General features: G+C 50.6%; 1 protein-coding gene across 1 annotated transcript in view; it reads left to right on the top strand.

The window, feature by feature from the left end:
* Positions 1–22078, top strand: part of PSD4 (pleckstrin and Sec7 domain containing 4) — a 144892-nt gene that overhangs the window by 115978 nt on the left and 6836 nt on the right. The window contains exons 10-13 of the mRNA XM_033949514.1: positions 1321–1364; positions 2691–2860; positions 9799–9869; positions 14442–14587. Coding sequence (XP_033805405.1) covers positions 1321–1364; positions 2691–2860; positions 9799–9869; positions 14442–14587 — 431 coding nt within the window. The remainder of the gene's footprint in view (positions 1–1320; positions 1365–2690; positions 2861–9798; positions 9870–14441; positions 14588–22078) is intronic.

Genomic DNA, 22078 nt, shown 5'->3' with positions numbered 1-22078 from the left:
GTCTAGTAGGTTTTGGGGGGCTCACCATGACCTATAAGGGAGTCCTGGTGAAGTTCGCAGCAGTGCCCTGTAAGGTGCCCCACTACTGTGTTGCCATGTCTCTGTATCTAGTCCATCACTTTGCTGGCCCCTCCTACGTCCAAAAGGTCTTGTTCTAGGCGTTTTTGACTTGGACGAAAATGGGATATAAAGATAGATGACTTAGCGGTCTGGCCGATCAAACGGCTGGACGTATAATTAGATGATTTTTGGGAAAAAAAAATATTTTGGACATATTTTTCAGGAATGGACTTTAGACACTGCTGACTTTGGGCGACTAGTGATTTAGGCCCAAAACGGACTTAGACGTATCTTCAGATTATTCCCCTCTAAGCTTCAGTCATTCAGCTGTATGCAGAGAAGCCTCCCTTCGGCCCCTGTAACCAGTGCTGTGGCAGCAAGTTCTTTTTTGTAGATTTTTTTTTTTTTCTTTCATAATGTGACCAATGCCTTGTCACCTATTCCCTATATGAAAGAGTTTCCTTGAAACTTCTGATAAAATTAGAATTGATGCATATTCTTCAGGCTGTTAGGAACAAGCTTGAGTCAGTCTTTCTGTCTTGCTCCTTTGCATCCCTAGACTTAGAGATCTGATATCTCTAAGTAAATCAGCATTGCAACTGTTGATAACAGAATGGCCGTTTCAAACAAACTCTGGGGTTAGTGTAGGCCGATGATACCCACATCCTGGCCTTGAAGGCTGCAAATGGGTTGAATTCTCAGGAAACCCCTAAACAACATATATGAGATAGATATATGAGATAGATCTGCATGCATGAGATAGATCTGTTGCATGCAAATCTGTTTCATGCATATTTATTAGGGATGTCCTGAAAACCCAGGCTGTGCATAATCCTTGAAGACTGAAATGAGTATCACTGACATGGGGCACATTCTAATCTTCATGGAAGTGCTTGCTGCTGGGTGATCTTCATAACCAGCAGTATTGTGGGGAAAAAGATAAAAAGGAAATCAAACACCGTTGGAAATGCCTATAGTCATTTCAAAATATTCTGAATAGTATTTATCAGTTGTGCCACTGTGAGTGTAAATTTGCCGATCGTTAAAAGAAAACAAGGGAAACCCATAAGTGGGAAAACAGATGTTTCCTGCTCATTGGGACCTGTGAGTACAGAATTCCATCCAGCCCAAACCTGAGCAGAGATATTTTACAAATACAGGAGGGGAGGCGAGTACAATTAGCTCACACCTTTTCTCAGAAGAGCTCAGATGTGCAGGCATGTTTCACATAAACATTTCTTTTTTTTTACCTTATCACAGGTCCTGTACCATTCCATCCGGAACGAGAAGCTAGACTGGGCAGTGTAAGTGGGTGATCTGGGCTGATTCAGGGAGTGGTAGGGGATCATGTATGCATGATTCATGCCTGATTATGACTTGGCTTATTTCTAAAACCCAGGCTCCAAAGAGAGGAGAAAGTTCCGCCCCGCTAAAAAGGCACACATAAAAAAAAAGGAGCAAGCGAGACGTCAAATCAGTCCAAAAGGGAAACCTTTATTATGTAAATCCCAACAAGGAAGCTCATATTGTGCTGTTGACCAATAAAATGCATTTTGGACTGTCTCTTGCTGCTTGATTGACATCTTTCCCTCATGACTTCTGCATTTGGATTTCTCTGCTCATCATAGAGTCGGGCTTTTCTCTCCAGTGTAATCCCAACAAGGATCCAAGTTTTGACAATATGAAATTGCCTTCTACAGGGGACAAAATTACCAAGTATGATTATATAAAACCGGTATCCTGGTTAAAGGCAATAAAAAGTAGATTATTTCAGTCAGTCACTGGACAGCTAGGACGTCTGTTTTCCCCTCAAAAGCATCTGTTCTGAAAAGATTTCTAGGTAGATATTTTACCTATAGTAATTCTGTTTAGCACAAATGGATAAGTACTTCTGGTCATTTCAAAAAAGACAAGAATTAAAGCAGCTTTTCAGAACAGATGCTTTTGAGGGAAAACAGACGTCCTAGCTGTCCAGTGACTGACTGAAACAATCTACCTTTTATTGCCTTTAACCAGGATATCGGTTTTATATTATCATACTTGGTAATTTTGTCCCCTGAAGAAAACAATTTCATATTGTCTAAACATGGATCCTTGTTTGGATTTACATAATAAAGGTCTCCCATTTGGACTGGTTTGACGTCTCACTTGTCCCTTTTCTTGTGTTGGCTTGTTTCCAGCCACACATACCTTCCTCTCCCAGGGCATAAGCAGTAACAGCAAGCCTGTTTGAGCCTTTATTTCTGTCATCCTGATCTCGGGGTACACAGAGAGTTGTAATCCCAGTATTCTGTTAAGAGAACCTGTGTCATTGACTTCATGTCTCAGCTGGAAGATCTTAAATCCCATGATCACTGGCCAATTAAATCTGAGGGTCTGTATTAGGTACAGTAATCAGCATAGGGGAAAACTGCGAGAGTTAAAGGAGAGGGGAAAAGTGGGAGTGACTGGCGAGAAGATGAAACTTTGGCTGTGAGTTCATTTTAAACCAGACACGCATGGTATAAAGTGAAGAGGAAGCCAGAAATCAGTGGGGATTGTGGCACTGCACCGTGAAAGTCAATTAGGGCAGACTACATGAGCCTTACAGTCCTTATCCACCAATTAGTTCTGTTTCTGTGTTTTACTAGAGATGAAGAGGAGCTGCAAAATATTTTTGTGCCTAAGTTGGCATATTCTCCCTCCAACCGGAAGAAGAGCAGCCCCTTCATGGAACTGCCACCTCTTGACCACCATGCACCGACCTACTACCAGGGCATTCTGTCCCGCAAGATCCACGCAGATATCGACAGAAAGAAAAGTTAGTATTGTCCAAATTAGAGAATGACACAGTGACAAAATTTATCACTGTTCCTGCGGATAGCAGTGGGAAACCATCCTGTGTCATTCTTTAGTGTCTATCTCAGCCTCAGTTCTTTTACACCAGTATTCTTCAATGCAAGGCTTGAGGGTCATTGGCTGCGCCCTTTCATACTCTTGATTCTTTACTCTCTCCTTAAAGAATGATATGGAGATGGTTTCCCATGGTTATTTGCAGGGACGGGAACGGTGATGAATTGTGTCACGTGTCATTCTCTACTTCTGCTCGCCTCTCTGTAGATGCCAGCTTCTATCAGCCTGTTCCCCCCCACTGATATCGCAGCTCAGTGTTTTGTGACATCACAGAGAGCAGGTTGAGGCTCTGTGTGAGAGACCTTTTCTCAATGACAAGAATCAGACCACTCGTGTCTTAAAGACTGCCAATAAAAGTCTCTGCAACCTAATGCTATAACTGTATTCTTTAGCACTCTCCAGACCAGTAGAGGTTAACTTTACGAATGGGTATATATCTAATCATGACCAGCAGGTGGAGACTGAAAACAAAACTTTGGGACAGTATATCCTAGCCCCTCCTCTCTATTTCCCTCAGTCTTCTTTCAGTCTCCAGCAGGTGTTGAGTGATCTGTACCCATCTCCCTTGGTAGGGCTGTTGGAATTTGTTTAGGGGGTTTATTGTCCCTGTTTTTAGCCGGACGGAGCTTGGGCGGACTCTGTTTGGGGGTTCGTCCGACCTCGGGGGTGTTAAACCCGGCGGGTCACGAGCGGGGTCCCTCCCCCCACTTCCTCCACCTCCCCACATTTTTTTAGAGGAGCCTCAGCAGTATCCCTTGCCCCCTAAGTCAAGCAAGGCATATTGCTTCGAGAGCCTGTGGAGTCTGTTCTGTAAAAAAAAAAAAAAAAAAAAAATCCTGAGGTAGTGCTGGTCTGGAGGGTTGTATCCCTTTAAGAAAACTGTATTTTACTGTATTTTTTCATGTAACCAGCACTTTTTTATAGCTAGGTCGCGTATGGAGCAATTGTGCCCTTCTCCGGGGGAGTAGGCCACAATTTTAGTCCAGCCGCGAGGCACTCGCGGCCGGCCTGAACTCGGCGGTTTGGGTCGGTGAGGTGGTGGAGCTCCGTCGGCAGCGGCTGCAGGCGCCCAGAGCTCCCCGCCGATGGTGCCTCGCGAGTCGGCTTGGAGCAGTGGGGAAGCCCGGTCTTCCACAACCGCCCACGGAGGGATTCCCCGAAGGATTCCCTCTCAGCTGATTTTTTGACAGCTGATGCCGGCTTGCCTGCTTTAGCGGCTGAGACTATTCAGGTCTCTCAGCCGCTTCAGGCTATGGAGGGAGCTTTTTTGGCGGGAAAACCGCCATCTTCTCTGTCTGGCCCCTCCATTTTGTCTTCCACCTCAGGTGACCTTCCCCCTGTTTTGACTATGCAGGGGCAAGGTTCTGCTGGGTCCCCTGCTGTGGCAGGGAGTCCCTTGGGACCCTCGGGGGGTTTTTCTCCTGAATTTTTTCTTTTCTTTATGCAGAGCCTATTTTCAGGCGGCTGGGGGGTCCCGGTTGCGCCCAGGGGGTTTCGGGGGGTGGGTTTTCCTCCGCGCTCCCTGCGGCTTTGCCTCTTTCGTCTGGCGTGACGTCCCCTCCGCCTCCCTTGTCCAAGCGTCCGCGGGTGTCGTGGGACGAGAATTTGTGGTCGGAGGAACGGGTCGGTCTGGAGGAGGACCTGGACCCTTCTGAGGAGTTCCAGGACTCTCTGGAGGGGACGGAAGCTGGCGGCGGGTTGTCGGATTTCCCGTTCTCCAGTGACGAGGCGTCCGTGGTGCGCCTTTTTCAGAAAGATGAGCTGCCTGACCTTATTCAACAGGTTTCTTCGGTTTTGCGTTTTGAGGACGCGCCGCCGGAGACTCCGCGTGTGGGGGACCCCCTGTTACGGGGGATCCGTTCCGTTTCCCGCTCTTTTCCTATGCATCAGGATATTCGGGATATTATTCTGGAGCAGTGGAAAACGCCGGAGACGCCGTTTCGGCTGGCGCGCAGCATGGCTCGCCTGTATCCCATTCCTGAAGGGGATCGGGCTACGTTAGCTTCGCCAGTCGTGGATGCGGTGGTCTCGGCAATTTCCAAGCGGCATACCGTGCCTGTTGAGGGCGGTTCTGCCTTGCGGGACCCTGAGGAGCGCAAATTGGAGAGCATCCTTAAGCAAAATTTTCAGGTCTCTGCCTTTGGGGTCCAAGCGGCTATTTGTGGGGGACTGGTCGCTCGCGCCGTGTTTCGGTGGGCGGAGCGGGTCTTGGATCGAGAGTCTGACGACTGGTCTCTGGTGGATCAGGAGGTTGCGAAGATTGAGATGGCGGCCTCATTCCTCTCAGATGCTCTATATGACTTGGTGCGGATATCGGCTAAGTCTATGGCTTTTGGCGTGGCCGCAAGGCGTGTGTTGTGGCTGCGCGCTTGGGCGGCGGATGCTGCGTCCAAAGCTAAGCTTACTAAATTTCCCTTTCGGGGGTCGTTTTTGTTTGGAGAGGACTTGGATAAGTTGATTCAGTCTCTGTCGGACTCGAAAGTTCCCCGTCTGCCGGAGGACCGTGCCCGCCCGGCGTCTCGGGGGGGTGCGGCCCGGGGGCGTTTGCGGGATTTTCGCAAGTATCGCCCTGGGCGTGGGGCTGCTTCTTTCCAGTCTCCGGGATTTTCCCGGGGTCGGTTCTTCCAGCGCATGCAGCCCTTTCGGGGGGCCCGTCGGGGGGCAGGGAATCCCTCCGCCGGTTCCCCCGCTTCCCGTCCTGCACAATGACGCCTTGCCGGCGCCCCCTTTGGTTCCGGTGGGGGCTCGGCTGCGCGACTTTTTCCCCAAATGGGCCGAGATCACGTCCGATCAGTGGGTCCTGGAGGTGGTGCGGGACGGTTATGCCCTGGAGTTCGCCCGCTCTCTGCCGGATTTTTTCCTCGCTTCTCCGTGTCAGACTCCGGGGAAGATGCAGGCTTTTCGCCAGACCCTTCAGCGCTTGCTAGATCTCAGGGCAGTTGTTCCGGTGCCCCCTCCGGAGTGGGGCACGGGCAGGTACTCCATTTACTTTGTGGTGCCCAAAAAGGAGGGGACCTTTCGGCCCATCCTCGATTTAAAAGGGGTCAACAGGGCTCTCAAGATTCCCTCTTTCCGTATGGAAACTCTGCGGTCGGTCATTCTGGCGGTTCAGCCGGGGGAGTTTCTCACTTCTCTCGATCTGACGGAGGCCTACTTGCATGTTCCCATTCGGGCCTCTCATCAGCGTTTCCTGCGCTTTGCGATCTTGGGTCGGCACTTTCAGTTCTGTGCGCTTCCCTTTGGGCTGGCCACGGCTCCTCGGACGTTCACCAAGGTGATGGTGGTCGTCGCGGCAGCCTTGCGGTCGGAGGGCATCCTGGTACACCCCTACCTGGACGACTGGTTACTTCGGGCAAAGTCGTTGCAGGAAAGCTCCCGGGTTACTGCTCGGGTGGTGGAGTTTCTCCGGTCGCTGGGCTGGGTGGTCAACCTTTCCAAGAGTCGGTTGGTCCCGGCTCAGCGTCTGGAGTACCTAGGGGTGCTGTTCGACACCTCCTTGGGGAAGGTCTTCCTCCCAGAGGGCCGGGTGAGCAAATTGCAATCTCAGATTCGCCTGCTTTTGGCGTCCCGGTGTCCTCGGGCGCGAGATTTCCTCCAGGTCTTGGGGTCGATGGCGGCGTCCCTGGACGTGGTGAGGTGGGCGCGGGCCCACATGCGTCCTCTCCAGTATGCTCTGCTCCGGAGGTGGTCTCCCCAGAGGCACGGGATGGATGTTCCGGTTCCCCTGCGAGGCTTGGCGCGCTGCAGTCTGCGTTGGTGGCTCCAGACCCCTCACCTAGTTCAGGGGGTGGGTCTGGATCTCCCGCAGTGGACGGTGCTCCTGACGGATGCGAGTCTCCTGGGTTGGGGGGCTCAGTGTTTGGGTCACTCAGCTCAGGGCACCTGGTCCGCGGAGGAGGCCGCCTGGTCGATCAACGTGTTGGAGACCAGAGCGGTCCGTCTGGCGCTGTTGGCTTTCCACTCCCTGTTGCTGGGCAAGTCGGTCAGAGTGCTGTCGGACAATGCCACGGCGGTGGCTTATGTCAATCGTCAGGGGGGCACCAAGAGCACTCAGGTGGCGCAGGAGGCGGCTCTGCTCATGGTTTGGGCGGAATCCCATCTGCTGGACCTCTCGGCCTCTCATATAGCCGGAGTAGAAAATGTTCAGGCAGACTTCCTCAGTCGTCACTTCCTAGATCCAGGAGAGTGGTGTCTCGGCACCGAGGCGTTTCAGTTGATAGTGCAGGCTTGGGGGCAGCCCCTGATGGACCTGATGGCCACGGGTGGCAACGCCAAAGTGCCCCGCTTCTTCAGTCGTCGCAGGGACGGTCTGGCCGAGGGTCTGGATGCTCTGGTCCAGCAGTGGCCAACGGAGGGGCTGTTGTATGTGTTCCCTCCTTGGCCGCTGGTGGGCAGAGTGCTTCTTCGCATTGTTCACCATCCGGGTTTGGTGGTGCTGGTGGCGCCGGATTGGCCTCGCCGTCCGTGGTATGCGGATCTGGTGAGGCACCTGGTAGCGGATCCTCTTCCTCTGCCTCTCTCGGACGACCTTCTGATGCAGGGTCCCATTCCCATGTTCGACCCGTCTCCCTTCTGTCTTACGGCGTGGCTCTTGAAAGGGGTCGCCTTAGCAAGAAGGGATATTCAGACAAGGTGATCTCTACACTGTTGGGGTCCCGGAGGCTTTCTACCTCTCGGGCTTATGTGCGGGTTTGGCGTCTCTTTGAGGAATGGTGTCGGGCGCGGGGAGTGACCTCTTTTCGCGCTTATCTGCCTAACATTCTGGAGTTCTTGCAGGATGGCCTGGATAGAGGCCTGGCTTGGTCTTCTCTCCGGGTTCATATTGCGGCCCTGTCGGCCTTTCGAGGGTTGGTGTCAGGTCAGCGTTTATCGGCTCTTCCTGATGTGATTCGGTTTTTGCGGGCGGCCAAGTTGCTTAGGCCTCCCCTACGGCCCTCGGTTCCCTCTTGGGATCTTAATCTGGTTCTCTCTGTTTTGGTGCGTCCGCCTTTCGAGCCCTTGGACGACTGTTCTTTGAAGGACCTTACTTTGAAGGCGGTCTTTTTGGTGGCCATTACTTCTGCTAGGCGTGTTTCTAAGCTGCAGGCTTTCTCTTGTAGGGCTCCCTTCTTGGAGTTTTCTAGGGAGCGGGTCGTCTTGCGGCCTGTTCCTTCCTTTCTGCCGAAGGTTGTTTCTCCTTTTCATGTCAATCAATCGGTGGTTCTCCCGGTCTTGGGTGGTCGGGAGGGCTCTTCTGAGCAACGGCAGCTGCGCAAGTTGGATGTCGGTCGGGTCCTTCGCTCTTATGTGCAGCGGACCCAGGAATTCCGGAAGTCCGATCATCTCTTTGTCCTCCTGGCGGGTCCTCGTCGGGGAGCGGGCGCTTCTAAGGCTACTATTGCGCGCTGGATCAAGGAGACGATTGCTTCCGCTTATCTTCTGAAACAGCAGCCTGTTCCGGAGTTTCTCAAGGCTCATTCCACTCGGGGTCAGGCGGCTTCTTGGGCTGAGTCGTCGCTCGTGCCTCCAGTGGATATTTGTAAGGCTGCGGTTTGGTCCTCCTTGCATTCCTTTGTTCGTCATTATCGGGTTGATGTGCAGGCGCGTCGGGACGCGGTGTTCGGTGAGCGTGTACTGGTATCGGCCCTTCGGGGGTCCCGCCCGTGAGAGGGACTGCTTTGGTACGTCCCATTCGTAAAGTTAACCTCTACTGGTCTGGAGAGTGCTAAAGAAGGAGAAATTAGGTTCTTACCTGCTAATTTACTTTCTTTTAGCTTCTCCAGACCAGTAGAGGTCCCCACCCTGTCTGTTGTTGTTGTTGTTGGGGCTGTTGCGCGGGCAGTTTTTGGTTTTTGCTGCGGGTTCTAGTATTTTTCTAGGGCCGGGGAGAATTGAAGAACAGCGGCTGTGGCTCGGCTGGCTTAGCTGGCGAGCTGTGGGGACATTCTTCCTTCGGGAATTTCTCCTCTGCATTTTCCAACAGCATTTTGGGTATGTTATTTGTTACTCCTTTTGGAGTATTGTTTTTTCTCTCTGTTGTTTTCCAGTTCTTGGTTCTGCTTGGCTATTCGGCAGACTGAGGGAAATAGAGAGGAGGGGCTAGGATATACTGTCCCAAAGTTTTGTTTTCAGTCTCCACCTGCTGGTCATGATTAGATATATACCCATTCGTAAAGTTAACCTCTACTGGTCTGGAGAAGCTAAAAGAAAGTAAATTAGCAGGTAAGAACCTAATTTCTCCTTTACCCTCAGGGACTTTTCTTCCTTATCAGCCCTGCAGATTCAGAACCAATGCTAGGAAGTTTTTCTTCACCCAAAGGGTGGTGGACACCTGGAATGCGCTTCCAGAAGGTGTGATAGGACAGAGTACGGTTTTGGGGTTCAAGAAGGGATTAGATAATTTCCTGAAGGAAAAGGGAATAGAAGGGTATAGATAGAGGATTACTATACAGGTCCTGGACCTGATGGGCCGCCGCGTGAGCAGACTGCTGGGCGTGATGGACCTCTGGTCTGACACAGCAGAGGCATTGCTTATGTTCTTTCTGGCCCTGAAAATCAATTTTGCCTATGAAAGGATAGCAGAGAGATAAAATCTTCTCCAAGGCTTATTAAATGAGCTGGGGAGGTGCTTGGGTGCCTGCACCTCTATCCTTACTATGTTCTTCCTCCCCAGACACACACATACAGAGTCCGAGTTAACCCCCTAGTGTGTCCGTACACTGAGATCCACTCACAGTTTTTCTCTCATCCTTACCCAGGACTGTCGGACTCAGTACACTAGTGAAAAGTGGCAAGAGGACATGCACAGAAGACCCAGAGATGTGAATGATCACTTTTACTAATCTCGGCTCTTTTTTTTCTTTCCAGCACCATGGGGGAAAAGAAGTTGGAAAGCCTTCTATGCAGTGTTAAAGGGAATGTTATTGTATCTCTTAAAGGTAAAGATTAAATGTCTTCTGGAGGTCTGAATGCTAAAGCTAATTACCCTGCTATGGAAAGGCATTCCTCTACTAGGTCATTGACTAAACCTGTCCATCCTGGAGACCCCACAGCCACTTGGGATTTTAGGAAAGCCGCAATAAATATATATGAGATAAATTTGCACAAGGTCTCTGGTGAATGCAGATATATCCGAGCATATTCATTATGGATATCTTGAAACCTAGACTGGCTGTGGGGTTCACCAGGATAGATCTGGGAATCCCTGCTGCAAGATCTTGGATGAGCCAGTTTATATCCTCAGCTTAGTCTTACCCAGCTGAATTCAAAGGTATAATACCTAGACATTGGTGGCTGAGTATATATTCTGTTTCCTGAATATGAGTCAGTGCTCAGAGAGGTTCCTTTAAATGACTAGCTCTAGGTTTCAGATCATACGGGATGCTAGTGGTAGTCATAAGGGGGAAGACAGTTGTAAGCAGTAAGGTAATAATAAGCTAGTCTCTGATGGTCCAGGATAGAGAATGACATGGGGATGGCGAGGTGCAGTAAAACCACAGTAACATAAAAATTCACCAACATTTCACTATGGATGTGTGAGCAAAACCTTTTACTTCTGCTGGAGCAGTGAAAAGCTTTGTTCCCACAGTAAAAAGAACACTTGCATTTTTACCATGACTCCATGTGCTGCAGGCAGCTTATCTTGTCCAGTTCCAGTCCTTAGCAGCAGCAGCAGTGAACCGTTAACCCTTGCCCTACTCCGATTCCTCTCTTCCACAATGCCAATATCACAAGAAGAGGGGCCTTAATTGGTGTATCGAGTGGATATAATTCCTGCCACAGCCACACACATTTTCTCGGTGTGTGGTGGTGGTGGCAGCAGCTGACGGGCGGGTGAGCAGAGAATGTTTGAGAATTTGAGATCGCATTTGTGGAGACTGGAGAGACTTCTCTTGACACAGTAAGGCTAACTTTCTGAACTGATTTCTGGTTCTCTGTACTTTAGAAATGATACTGGTAAATATTTAATTGCTTAAGGGATTACTTAGAATCTCTGAACAGGATGTGGGCGAGAAAGAGGGTATGGCTTGCACAAGCCATTGCTGCTGCCGTTGGCCTGCAGCCCTCCTCCGCCCCCACCACTCCTCCAAGTGCTGGCAGACTAGCAAGGTTGGGGCGAGGGGATGTCACAGTGAACCAGCAAGTTGTCTGCTGCTGGGGAGGGCATCCAGCAGCAATATGGGGGACAGCGGTACAAAATGGCATGGCTCTTCACCCCGAGGGCCCAGTGCCAAGCAGGCGGCCTGAGATTACAGCTCTCCCACCTGCCTTGAGTTATTCCTCTGGAAGCCCTCCTTCCCTGTCCTTGCTCCCAGTCCCTAGGTTGTAGCCTTCCTACCTCTCCCACTCCTTCTGGCCTGCTGTCCTCCACTATCACTCTGAGACCAGACAAGACGCATTAAAATAGTGAGATCATGCCCAACTACAGTAACTTTAGGAATGCAGACATAGAACAGAAACACAGAGGTGTAGCTGCACTAAGAGGATTGGTAAGACCGTGTGGGTCTGCACCGATCTGATTTTTTGGCCGATTCAGAAAGAGCTATTGATGCACTAAAAAGTTTGCATGCAAATGATTCACGCGGCTGATCATCCTAATCCCCCACTCTTCCATCCAGTCATCACTGTGAGAGTGACTCTCACACATGTGCAGAGCCGGCAGGAGAAGCCCCGAAAGCCCTACCACTCAGCTGTTTGGGGCAGGAACCCTTTTTTCTTTTTTTAATGGGCACACCTTACAAAACAGCTGTACCAGAAAATTAAACTTGTGCTTGTTTCTCTCATTTTGTGCTTCTGTGCCGGAATGCTTAAAGTTCCTGTAATAGCAGCATGGCCTCACTGTTTTTAATTCAACCCCTCTTTTTGAAATGCTCTGTCAGCTTAAAACATGAAGTAAACCAAACTTTATTTTTCTTGTCTTTTATTTAATATGTGGTTCTACAGAGATGTTTGAATAAATTCTTTGTTAGAAGTTAAACTATGGTTTACCTTAACTAATGCAGATAGATTGTTATTCGCTCTCTCTCTCTGGTTTTAATCCTTTTTAGCAATAAAGTAGAGTTAGTATTGTAATTCTGCTGAAACCCTTATTGTTCGTGGTTTTACCTTAACTAATGCCTTCTCTGGCCTCACAGTTGATATGGCTAAGATTTTCCATGATATGAGCGGATGATAAAGTTTTTGACATTTTGGAAAAATAAGCAACAAAGCTGGCCAAAGCTAGCAAAAGTTGCTACGGGGGACCCTGTGCATTCCTGCTACCAGCACATCTTTGGAGAGGACGTTTTCTATTGCAGGAAGGATTGCTGAAGAAAGGAGAGCTAGACTGAATCCAGACTAAAAATTCATCCATAGACTAAAAATTCAGAACAGTTAGGACTCCTTTTACAAAGGTGCGTTAGGGCCTTAACGCGCGGAATAGCACGCGCTAAATTGCCACGCGCGCTAGACCTTAACGCCAGCATGGAACTGGCGTTAGTTCTAGAAGCGTAGCGCAGGTTTAGCGCGGGGTTAAAATCCTGCGTGCGCTAAAAACACTAGCGCACCTTAGTAAAAAGAGCCCTTAAAGTATAGGTAAAGGCTAGGTTTATAGGGCTTAAAGAAAGAGGGAGTTTCAAACCATAGCGAAAGGATCTTTTCTTACTGACAGCTAGAAAATTAAATTTAAACTTGTTCTGAAGATGATAATTATTCTTCCCTGACAAAAGCTGTATAAAATTCATCACATAAGGAGGAGCAATTTTTAAGTGCCATCATAACATAATTTAAATGTCACCCTGGTTTTCATGGGAGCCAGTTCAAACATACAAAATATGGAGTACTGCGTCCAATATTGGTAGCCATACCTTAAGAAGGATATGGCGATACTCGAGAGGGTTCAGAAAAGAGCGACACGATTGGTAAAGTGTATGGAAAACCTTTCATATGCTGAAAAATTAGAGAAACTGGGGCTCTTTTCTCTAGAAAAGCGCAGACTTAGAGGGAACATGATAGAGACTTACAAGATCATGAAGGGCATAGAGAAAGTGGAGAGGGACAGATTCTTCAAACTTTCGAAAACTACAAGAACAAGAGGGCATTCGAAAAAAATTAAGAGGGGATAGATTCAGAACCAATGCTAGGAAGTTCTTCTTCACCCAGAGGGTGGTGGACACCTGGAATGAGCTTCCAGAGGGTGTGATAGGACAGAGTACGGTATTGGGGTTCAAGAAGGGATTAGACAAATTTCCTGAAGGAAAAGGGGATAGAAGGGTATACTATACAGGTCCTGGACCTGATGGGCCGCCACGTGAGTGGACTGCTGGGCATGATGGACCTTTGTCTGACCCAGCAGAGGCACTGCTTATGTTCTTATGGAGTTATTTTATCCAGTTTTTTGGACCAGATATATAATAGCATATGATAATAATCTATAAGTTACACATGTAAAATGGAGACCCGCGATGCCCTCCTATGCTCCACTCACATGTTACGTGCTGCCTTAAAGAATAGCATGTAATGCACTTGCATGTACAAGGCTCATTTAATTACACACACCCAATTATAGACTTGCCCTTTTAACTAAGGGCTGTGTCAGGGGCAAAAGGAAAACCAACAGGTGTGAGTCCAATATGACGCCTGTCTGGTGGGAAGCTGCTTTCTGTGCAGTCATGGCTTGTGCTTTCAGTAAATAAATTTTGAATACAGATATTTTGTGCTGCTCTGTTGCTGCTGTTCTGGATTTTGTGGATTGTTTGTTTTCTTGTATCCACAATAAATATGTACGAGGTAAATTTGCATACCTCCATTGTATGCAAATCAATCTCATGCATAGTCATTGTGAGCATTCTGTAAACGTGACTGTCTAGGTGTGTCCCAAAGACTCTAGATCCAGGTTTGGAGCTATTTGAATATACAGGATTTCATAACAGAGATTTGAGAATCCCATGGTAAAAACATCAAATTGGCTGTTTCAAAAATTACATCAGGCCTGAACCTCTCTTCTTAGTTCTAGCACTTTCTCTTCATTGTGTAGAGCACAGAGGGGCAAAAATGCCCAAAAATTAGGCGCCGAAATAGGCACTATTTAGCGCGATTCAAGTAAAATTGGGTGCTGTTTAGTGAATCACGCTGAGCGGCACCTATTTTGGAGACACCCAATAAATAGGCCAGCTCTAGGCACAGCTAAAAGGTAGGTGCCCATGCGAGCGGTTAAGCACGCTTAAGAGCAGTGATTCTGTAACAAGGCGCCTAACACGCGTCCACGCCTAACATGCATAGCGTCTATTTTTTTGAAGGCCGCCTAAATTTTTAGAGGCAACTTGTGTCAGAATCGCTCTTTCTTGATAGGCACCTAAGTTTCAATTATTGCTGATTAAAAAGCTTAATTGAGCTTGTTATTCAATTTAGATAGGCGCTTTTCTAGGTTGGCGCCTCCGAAATAGGTGCCTAACATTGGGCGCCGGTTACAGAATTTGAGCTTGAGGGCTTTGCAATTGACCAAAGACTTGCTGATCTTATCTGCCACACAGGATGAATACAGAGAAGAGTACCCATACTCGGAAGAGGTGATCAGTATTCATCACGCCTTCGCCGAGAAAGCCAGCAAATACACCAAGCGAGCCAATGTCTTCCGCCTCCAGACAGCTGAATGGCGTGTCTACCTGTTCCAAGCACAGTAAGGACATGTCTTTCCTTCCCATGTTCTGTGGTTATACTAGAGAAATGTCTAGAAAGAAGTGATGGTGAAAGGAAGGGCACTGGAAGGCTCAAGAGACATAGGGTCACATTATTTATGAAAAATTAGATGCTGCCTGTTTGGGACAACCCATGATTTACAATAAAAATTACATAAAATCGTAGTAAAATACACTGACATAAACAACATGAAATGGAAAATGTAAAGGAAAATCAGCAATAGATTGAACAAACACAAGAATGTAATACTGACTTCATTAGGAGAAAGGCAGAACATTTCATTGTACAGTAGTACCTTGGAATCCAAACTTAATCCATTCCAGAACCCATTCCAAAACATCCAAGTTCCAAGACAGTTTTTCCCATTGAAATAATAGAAACTGGATTAATCCGTTTCTTGGGCCCACAAACTCAGCAAGATCCGGTCCCCCTGGCAGAGACAGCAAGATCGGGCCCACATGGCAGAAACAGCAAGATTGGGCCCCCACCGGCATAGACAGCAAGATTGGCAATGGCAACTGCAAGTGTAGCTCAGCCCAAAGCTTCCCTCCCAGGCGGAAACAGGAAGCTGCGTCAGAGGGGAAGCTTTGGGCTGAGCAACGCTTGCAGTTCCCGTACGTTCGGATTCTGAGATAAAATTTAGTTTAAAATAAAGTTCAGATTCCAAGTTGTTCGAGTTCTGGGGTGTTCAGATTCCGAGGTACCACTGTATTTTTTACATCCGTAGAGCTAGAAAGAAAAAAAAAAGGCTTTTAACTCATTCCTAAGAATTAAAATAGATAATTCTGAGCAAATTTCATAAGGACATTTTGGGCCCTTATACTAAGCAGCATTAGAAAATGAACTTAGCACATTTTAACTTGGCACTTCCACATGCTAGGCCCATTTCTAACTTGGCAGTCTCTTATAGGTATTTTTTAATTATTTTGTTTTCAGGTTATGTGCTAATATTTGCATTAGCACATGTTACCTGAAAAGGTTAACACAGGAGCACTTGCCACCTCCTATTTAGGAGGCACATTAACCCTAAACGCTCTAGCTCTATGATTCTTAAACCTGTCCTGGGGGAGCCCCAGCCATTTGGGTTTTCAAGATATCCCTAATGAATATGTATGGGCGAGATTTGCTTATAAAGTAGGTAGTAGACATGCAAATTTTTCTCATGCATATTCATTAGGGATATCTTGAAAAACTGACTGACTGGGGGGTTCCCTACGGCAGGTTTAAGAACCACTGCGCTCAGTGGCATAGTAAGATGGGGGTGGTCTGCCCCCGGTACCATTTTGGTGGCAACCATCCTTCTCTTCGCCCGCCTGCTCCTTCTTGACCCCCCTTGCTGCACACCCCTTCCCTTCCCTCCCCTTGTACCTCTTTAATTTTCCCAACCCAAGCAACATCATGAACTTGCTGCCCGCATCGGTGTTGGCTCTCTCTGACATCACTTCCAGTACCTAGGAAGTGACCTCAGAGGGAGAGCAGACACGACACGGGCAGTAAGTTTGTGATGCTTCTCATGGCAGGAAAATTAAAAAGGTACGGGGGGAAGGAAGGGGGGCGCATGGCAAGGGGGGGTCGGGAAGGGGCGCCACTCACCCTCACTATGCCACTGACTGCGCTAGCTGGTTAAAGCTTCCACACCCTTTCTCCTCCCATGCCACGGCTCTGCACAAAATGTTCTTTTCTTTAGCACTCTCCAGACCAGTAGAGGTTAACTTTACGAATGGGTATATATCTAATCATGACCAGCAGGTGGAGACTGAAAACAAAACTTTGGGACAGTATATACTATCCTCCCTTCTCTATTTCCCTCAGTCTTCTTTCAGTCTCCAGCAGGTGTTGAGTGATCTGTACCCATCTCTCTTGGTAGGGCTGTTGGAATTTGTTTAGGGGTTTATTGTCCCTGTTTTTGGCCGGACGGAGCTTGGTCGGGCCCTGTTTGGGGGTCCGTCCGACCTCGGGGGTGTCAAACCCGGCGGGTCACGAGCGGGGTCCCTCCCCCCACTTCCTCCACCTCCCCACATTTTTTTAGAGGAGCCTCAGCAGTAAGCCTTGCCCCCTAAGTCAAGCAAGGCATATTGCTTCGAGAGCCTGTGGAGTCTGTTCTGTAAAAAAAAAAAAAAAAAAATCCTGAGGTAGTGCTGGTCTGAAGGGTTGTTTCCCTTTAAGAAAACTGTATTTTACTGTATTTTTTCATGTAACCAGCACTTTTTTATAGCTAGGTCGCGTCTGGAGCAATTGTGCCCTTCTCCGGGGGAGTAGGCCACAATTTTAGTCCAGCCGCGAGGCACTCGCGGCCGGCCTGAACTCGGCGGTTTGGGTCGGTGAGGTGGTGGAGCTCCGTCGGCAGCGGCTGCAGGCGCCCAGAGCTCCCCGCCGATGGTGCCTCGCGAGTCGGCTTGGAGCAGTGGGGAAGCCCGGTCTTCCACAACCGCCCACGGAGGGATTCCCCGAAGGATTCCCTCTCAGCTGATTTTTTGACAGCTGATGCCGACTTGCCTGTCTTAGCGGCTGGGACTGTTCAGTCTTCTCAGCCGCTACAGGCCATGGAGGGAGCATTTTTGGCGGGAACTTCGCCATTTTCTTTGTCTGGCCCCTCCATTTTGTCTGCAACCTCAGGTGACCTTCCCCCTGTATGGCGAACACAGGGGCAGGTTTCAGCATGGACCCCTGCTGGGGCAGGGAGTCCCTGGGGACCCCCAGGGGTTTTTTTGCCCCCGATTTATTTTCTTTCTTTGTGCGGACTTTTGGGGGTCCCACGTGCGCCTGGGGGGTTTCGGGGGGGGGTTTCCCTCCGCGCCCCCTATGGCTTTGCCTCCCTCTTTTCGTTTGGCGTCCCCTCTTCCTCCTCCCTCATCCAAGCGCCCGCGGGGGGGCTTGGATTGCGAATTGGTGGGCGGAGGAGCGTGTTGGCCTGGTTGAGGACCTGGCTGCTTTGGCGGGCTTCCAGGATCCTCTAGAGGGGACGCCTGTTGGCAGCGGGGCGGCGGGTTTCCCGTCTTCCAGAGCAGATGCGTCCGTGGTGCGCTTTTTTATTCAGAGGGATGAGCTTTTAGACCTGTGTAGCAGGTCTCCTTGGTGCTGCATTTTTGCAGTGGCGCCGCCGGAGACCCCGCGTATGGGGGCCCCTCTGCTTCAGGGGGTCTGTCCTGGTTCCCGCTCTTTTCCTGTGCGTCAGGATTTGCGGGATTTTGTGTTGGCGCAGTGGCCTATGGGCGCAGTTTCGTTTGGTGTGCGCCTTGGCTCTTGGGTATCCCGTCCCGGAGGGAGGTAGGGCTACCTTAATTTCGCCAATGGGGAACGCGGTGGTCTCGGCACTTCCTAAGCGGCATACCGTGCCTGTTATGGACGGTTCTGCTCTTAGGGTCTCGGAGGCGCGTGCGTTAGAGACTCTTCTTAAGTATGATTTTGATGTCTCTGCCTTTGGGGTCCAGGCGGCTGTTTGTGGGGAGCTAGTCGCTCGCGCCGTGTTTCGGTGGGCTGAGCGTGTCCTGGATCGGGAGTCTGATGACTGGTCTCTAGTGGATCAGGAGGTAGCGAAGATTGCGATGGCTGCCTCGTTCCTCTCAGATGCTCTTTATGACTTGGTGCGGATTTCGGCTAAGTCTATGGCATGGCCGCGCGGCGTATTTTGTGGCTGCGCGCTTGGGCGGCGGATTCTGCGTCCAAAGCTAAGTTTACTAAAGTTCCCTTTAGGGGGTCTTTTTGTTTGGAGAGGAATTAGATGAGTTGATTCAGACTCTGACGGACTCGAAGGTGCCCCGTCTGCCTGAGGACCGTGCCCGCCCTGCGTCTAGGTGTGGGGCTGCCCGGGGGCGTTTGCGGGAATTTCGCAAGTATCGCCCGGGGCGTGGGGCTGCTTCTCTCCCGGCTCAGGGTTTTTCCCGGGGTCGGTTCTTCCAGCGCATGCAGCCCTTTCGGGGGGCCCGTCGGGGGACAGGGAATCCCTCCGCCTGTTCCCCCGCTTCCCGTCCTGCGCAATGACTCCTTGCCGGCGCCCCCTTTGGTTCCGGTGGGGGCCCGGCTGCGCAAATTTTTCCCCAAATGGGCCGAGATCGCGTCCGATCAGTGGGTCCTTGAGGTGGTGCGGGACGGTTACGCTCTGGAGTTTACCCGCTCTCTGCCGGACCTTTTCCTCGCTTCTCCATGTCAGACTCCATGGAAGACGCAGGCTTTTCGTCAGACCCTTCAGCGTTTGCTAGATCTCGAGGCAGTGGTGCCGGTGTCCCCTACGGAGTGGGGCACCGGCAGGTACTCCATTTACTTTGTGGTGGCCATAAAGGAGGGGACCTTTCGGCCCATCCTGGATGTCTCTCGATCTGACGGAGGCCTACTTGCAGGTTCCAATTCGGGCCTCTCATCAGCACTTCCTTCGCTTTGCGATCTTGGGGCGGCACTTTCAGTTCTGTGCGCTTCCCTTTGGTCTGGCCACGGCTCCTCGGACGTTCACCACGGTAATGGTGGTCGTCGCGGCAGCCTTGCGGTCGGTGGGCATCCTGGTTCTCCCCTACCTGGACGACTGGTTGATTCGGGCAAAGTCGTTGCAGGAGAGCTCCCGGGTTACGGCTCGGGTGGTGGAGTTTCTCCGGTCGCTGGGCTGGGTGGTCAACCTTTCCAAGAGTCGGTTGGTCCCGGCTCAGCGTCTGGAGTGCCTTGGGGTTATGTTCGACATCTCCTTGGGGAAGGTTTTCCTTCCAGAGGCCCGGGTGAGCAAATTGCAATCTCAGATTCGCCTGCTTTTGGCGTCCCGGGGTCCTCGGGCGCGAGATTTCCTCCAAGTCCTGGGGTCAATGGCGGCGTCCCTGGACGTGGTGAGGTGGGCGCGGGCCCACATGCGTCCTCTTCAGTATGCTCTGCTCCGGAGGTGGTCTCCCCGGAGGCAAGATTTGGATGTTCCGGTTCCCCTGCGAGGCTTGGCGCGCTGCAGTCTGCGCTGGTGGCTCCGGACCCCTCACCTGGTTCAGGGGGTGGGTCTGGATCTCCCGCAGTGGACGGTGCTCCTTACGGATGCGAGTCTCCTCGGTTGGGGGGCTCAGTTTATGGGCCACTCAGCTCGGGGCACCTGGTCCGCGGAGGAGGCCTCCTGGTCGATCAACGAGTTGGAGACCAGAGCGGTCAGGCTGGCGCTGTTAGCTTTCCACTCCCTTTTGCTGGGCAAGTCGGTCAGAGTCCTGTCGGACAATGCCACGGCGGTGGCTTATGTCAATCGTCAGGGGGGCACCAAGAGCACTCCTGTGGCGCAGGAGGCGGCTCGGCTCATGGTTTGGGCGGAGTCCCATCTTCTGGACCTCTCGGCTTCTCATATAGCCGGGGTAGAAAATGTTCAGGCAGACTTCCTCAGTCATCACTTCCTGGATCCAGGAGAGTGGTTTCTCGGCGCCGGAGCGTTTCGGTTGATAGTGCAAGATTGGGGGCAGCCCCTGATGGACCTGATGGCCACGAGTGGCAACGCCAAAGTGCCCCGCTTCTTCAGTCGTCGCAGGGAAGGGCTGGCCGAGGGTCTGGATGCTCTGGTCCAGCCGTGGCCAACGGAGGGGCTGTTGTATGTGTTCCCTCCTTAGCCGCTGGTGGGCAGAGTGCTTCTTCGCATTGTTCACCATCCGGGTTTGGTGGTGCTGGTGGCTCCGGATTGGCCTCGACGTCCGTGGTATGCGGATCTGGTGAGACACCTGGTGGCGGTTCCTCTTCCTCTGCCTCTCTCGGACGACCTTCTGATGCAGGGTCCCATTCCCTTGTTCGACCCGTCTCTCTTCTGTCTTACGGCGTGGCTCTTGAAAGGGGTCGCCTTAGCAAGAAGGGATATTCAGACAAGGTGATCGCTACACTGTTGGGGTCCCGGAGGCTTTCTACCTCTCGGGCTTATGTGCGGGTTTGGCGTCTCTTTGAGGAATGGTGTCGGGCGCGGGGAGTGACCTCTTTTCGCGCTTCTCTGCCTAACATTCTAGAGTTCTTGCAGGATGGCCTGGATAGAGGCCTGGCTTGGTCTTCTCTCCGGGTTCATCTTGCGGCCCTGTCGACCTTTCGAGGGTTGGTGTCAGGTCAGCGTTTATCGGCTCTTCCTGATGTGATTCGGTTTCTGCGGGCGACCAAGTTGCTTAGGCCTCCCCTACGGCCCTCGGTTCCCTCTTGGGATCTTAATCTGGTTCTCTCTGTTTTGGTGCGCCCGCCTTTCGAGCCCTTGGACGACTGTTCTTTGAAGGACCTTACTTTGAAGGCGGTCTTTTTGGTGGCCATTACTTCTGCTAGGAGTATTTCTGAGCTGCAGGCTTTCTCTTGTAGGGCTCCCTTCTTGGAGTTGTCTAGGGAGCGGGTCGTCTTGCGGCCTGTTCCTTCCTTTCTGCCGAAGGTTGTTTCTCCTTTTCATGTCAATCAATCGGTGGTTCTCCCGGTCTTGGGTGGTCGGGAGGGCTCTTCTGAGCAACGGCAGCTGCGCAAGTTGGATGTCGGTCGGGTCCTTCGCTCTGATGTGCAGCGGACCCAGGAATTCCGGAAGTCCGATCATCTCTTTGTCCTCCTGGCTGGTCCTCGTCGGGGAGCTGGCGCTTCTAAGGCTACTATTGCGCGCTGGATCAAGGAGACGATTGCTTCCGCTTATCTTCTGAAACAGCAGCCTGTTCCGGAGTTTCTCAAGGCTCATTCCACTCGGGGTCAGGCGGCTTCTTGGGCTGAGTCGTCGCTCGTGCCTCCGGTGGATATTTGTAAGGCTGCGGTTTGGTCCTCCTTGTATTCTTTTGTTAGACATTATCGGGTAGATGTTCAGGCGCGTCGGGACGCGGTGTTCGGTGAGCGTGTTCTGGTATCGGCCCTTCGGGGGTCCCGCCCGTGAGAGGGACTGCTTTGGTACGTCCCATTCGTAAAGTTAACCTCTACTGGTCTGGAGAGTGCTAAAGAAGGAGAAATTAGGTTCTTACCTGCTAATTTACTTTCTTTTAGCTTCTCCAGACCAGTAGAGGTCCCCACCCTGTCTGTTGTTGTTGTTGTTGTTGGGGCTGTTTTCGCGGGCAGTTTTTGTTTTTTGCTGCGGGTTCTAGTATTTTTCTAGGGCCGGGGAGAATTAAAGAACAGCGGCTGTGGCTCGGCTGGCTTAGCTGGCGAGCTGTGGGGACATTTTTCCTTCGGGTATTTCTCCTCTGCATTTTCCAACAGCATTTGGGTATGTTATTTGTTACTCCTGTTCGGAGTATTGTTTTCTTCCTGTTTTCCAGTTCTTGGTTCTGCTTGGCTATTCGGCAGACTGAGGGAAATAGAGAAGGGAGGATAGTATATACTGTCCCAAAGTTTTGTTTTCAGTCTCCACCTGCTGGTCATGATTAGATATATACCCATTCGTAAAGTTAACCTCTACTGGTCTGGAGAAGCTAAAAGAAAGTAAATTAGCAGGTAAGAACCTAATTTCTCCTTTTTTTTTCTTCCAATTCTTTATTCATTTTTACACAACCAATACAAAGTGCAACCAACTATACATAAGTGATAC

Source organism: Geotrypetes seraphini, chromosome 6 (genome assembly GCF_902459505.1).
Source record: "Geotrypetes seraphini chromosome 6, aGeoSer1.1, whole genome shotgun sequence".
In the NCBI taxonomy this organism is placed as follows: domain Eukaryota; kingdom Metazoa; phylum Chordata; class Amphibia; order Gymnophiona; family Dermophiidae; genus Geotrypetes; species Geotrypetes seraphini.
Note: the sequence above shows the minus strand (reverse complement) of the source record. Positions and strands in the feature narration are given on the sequence as shown.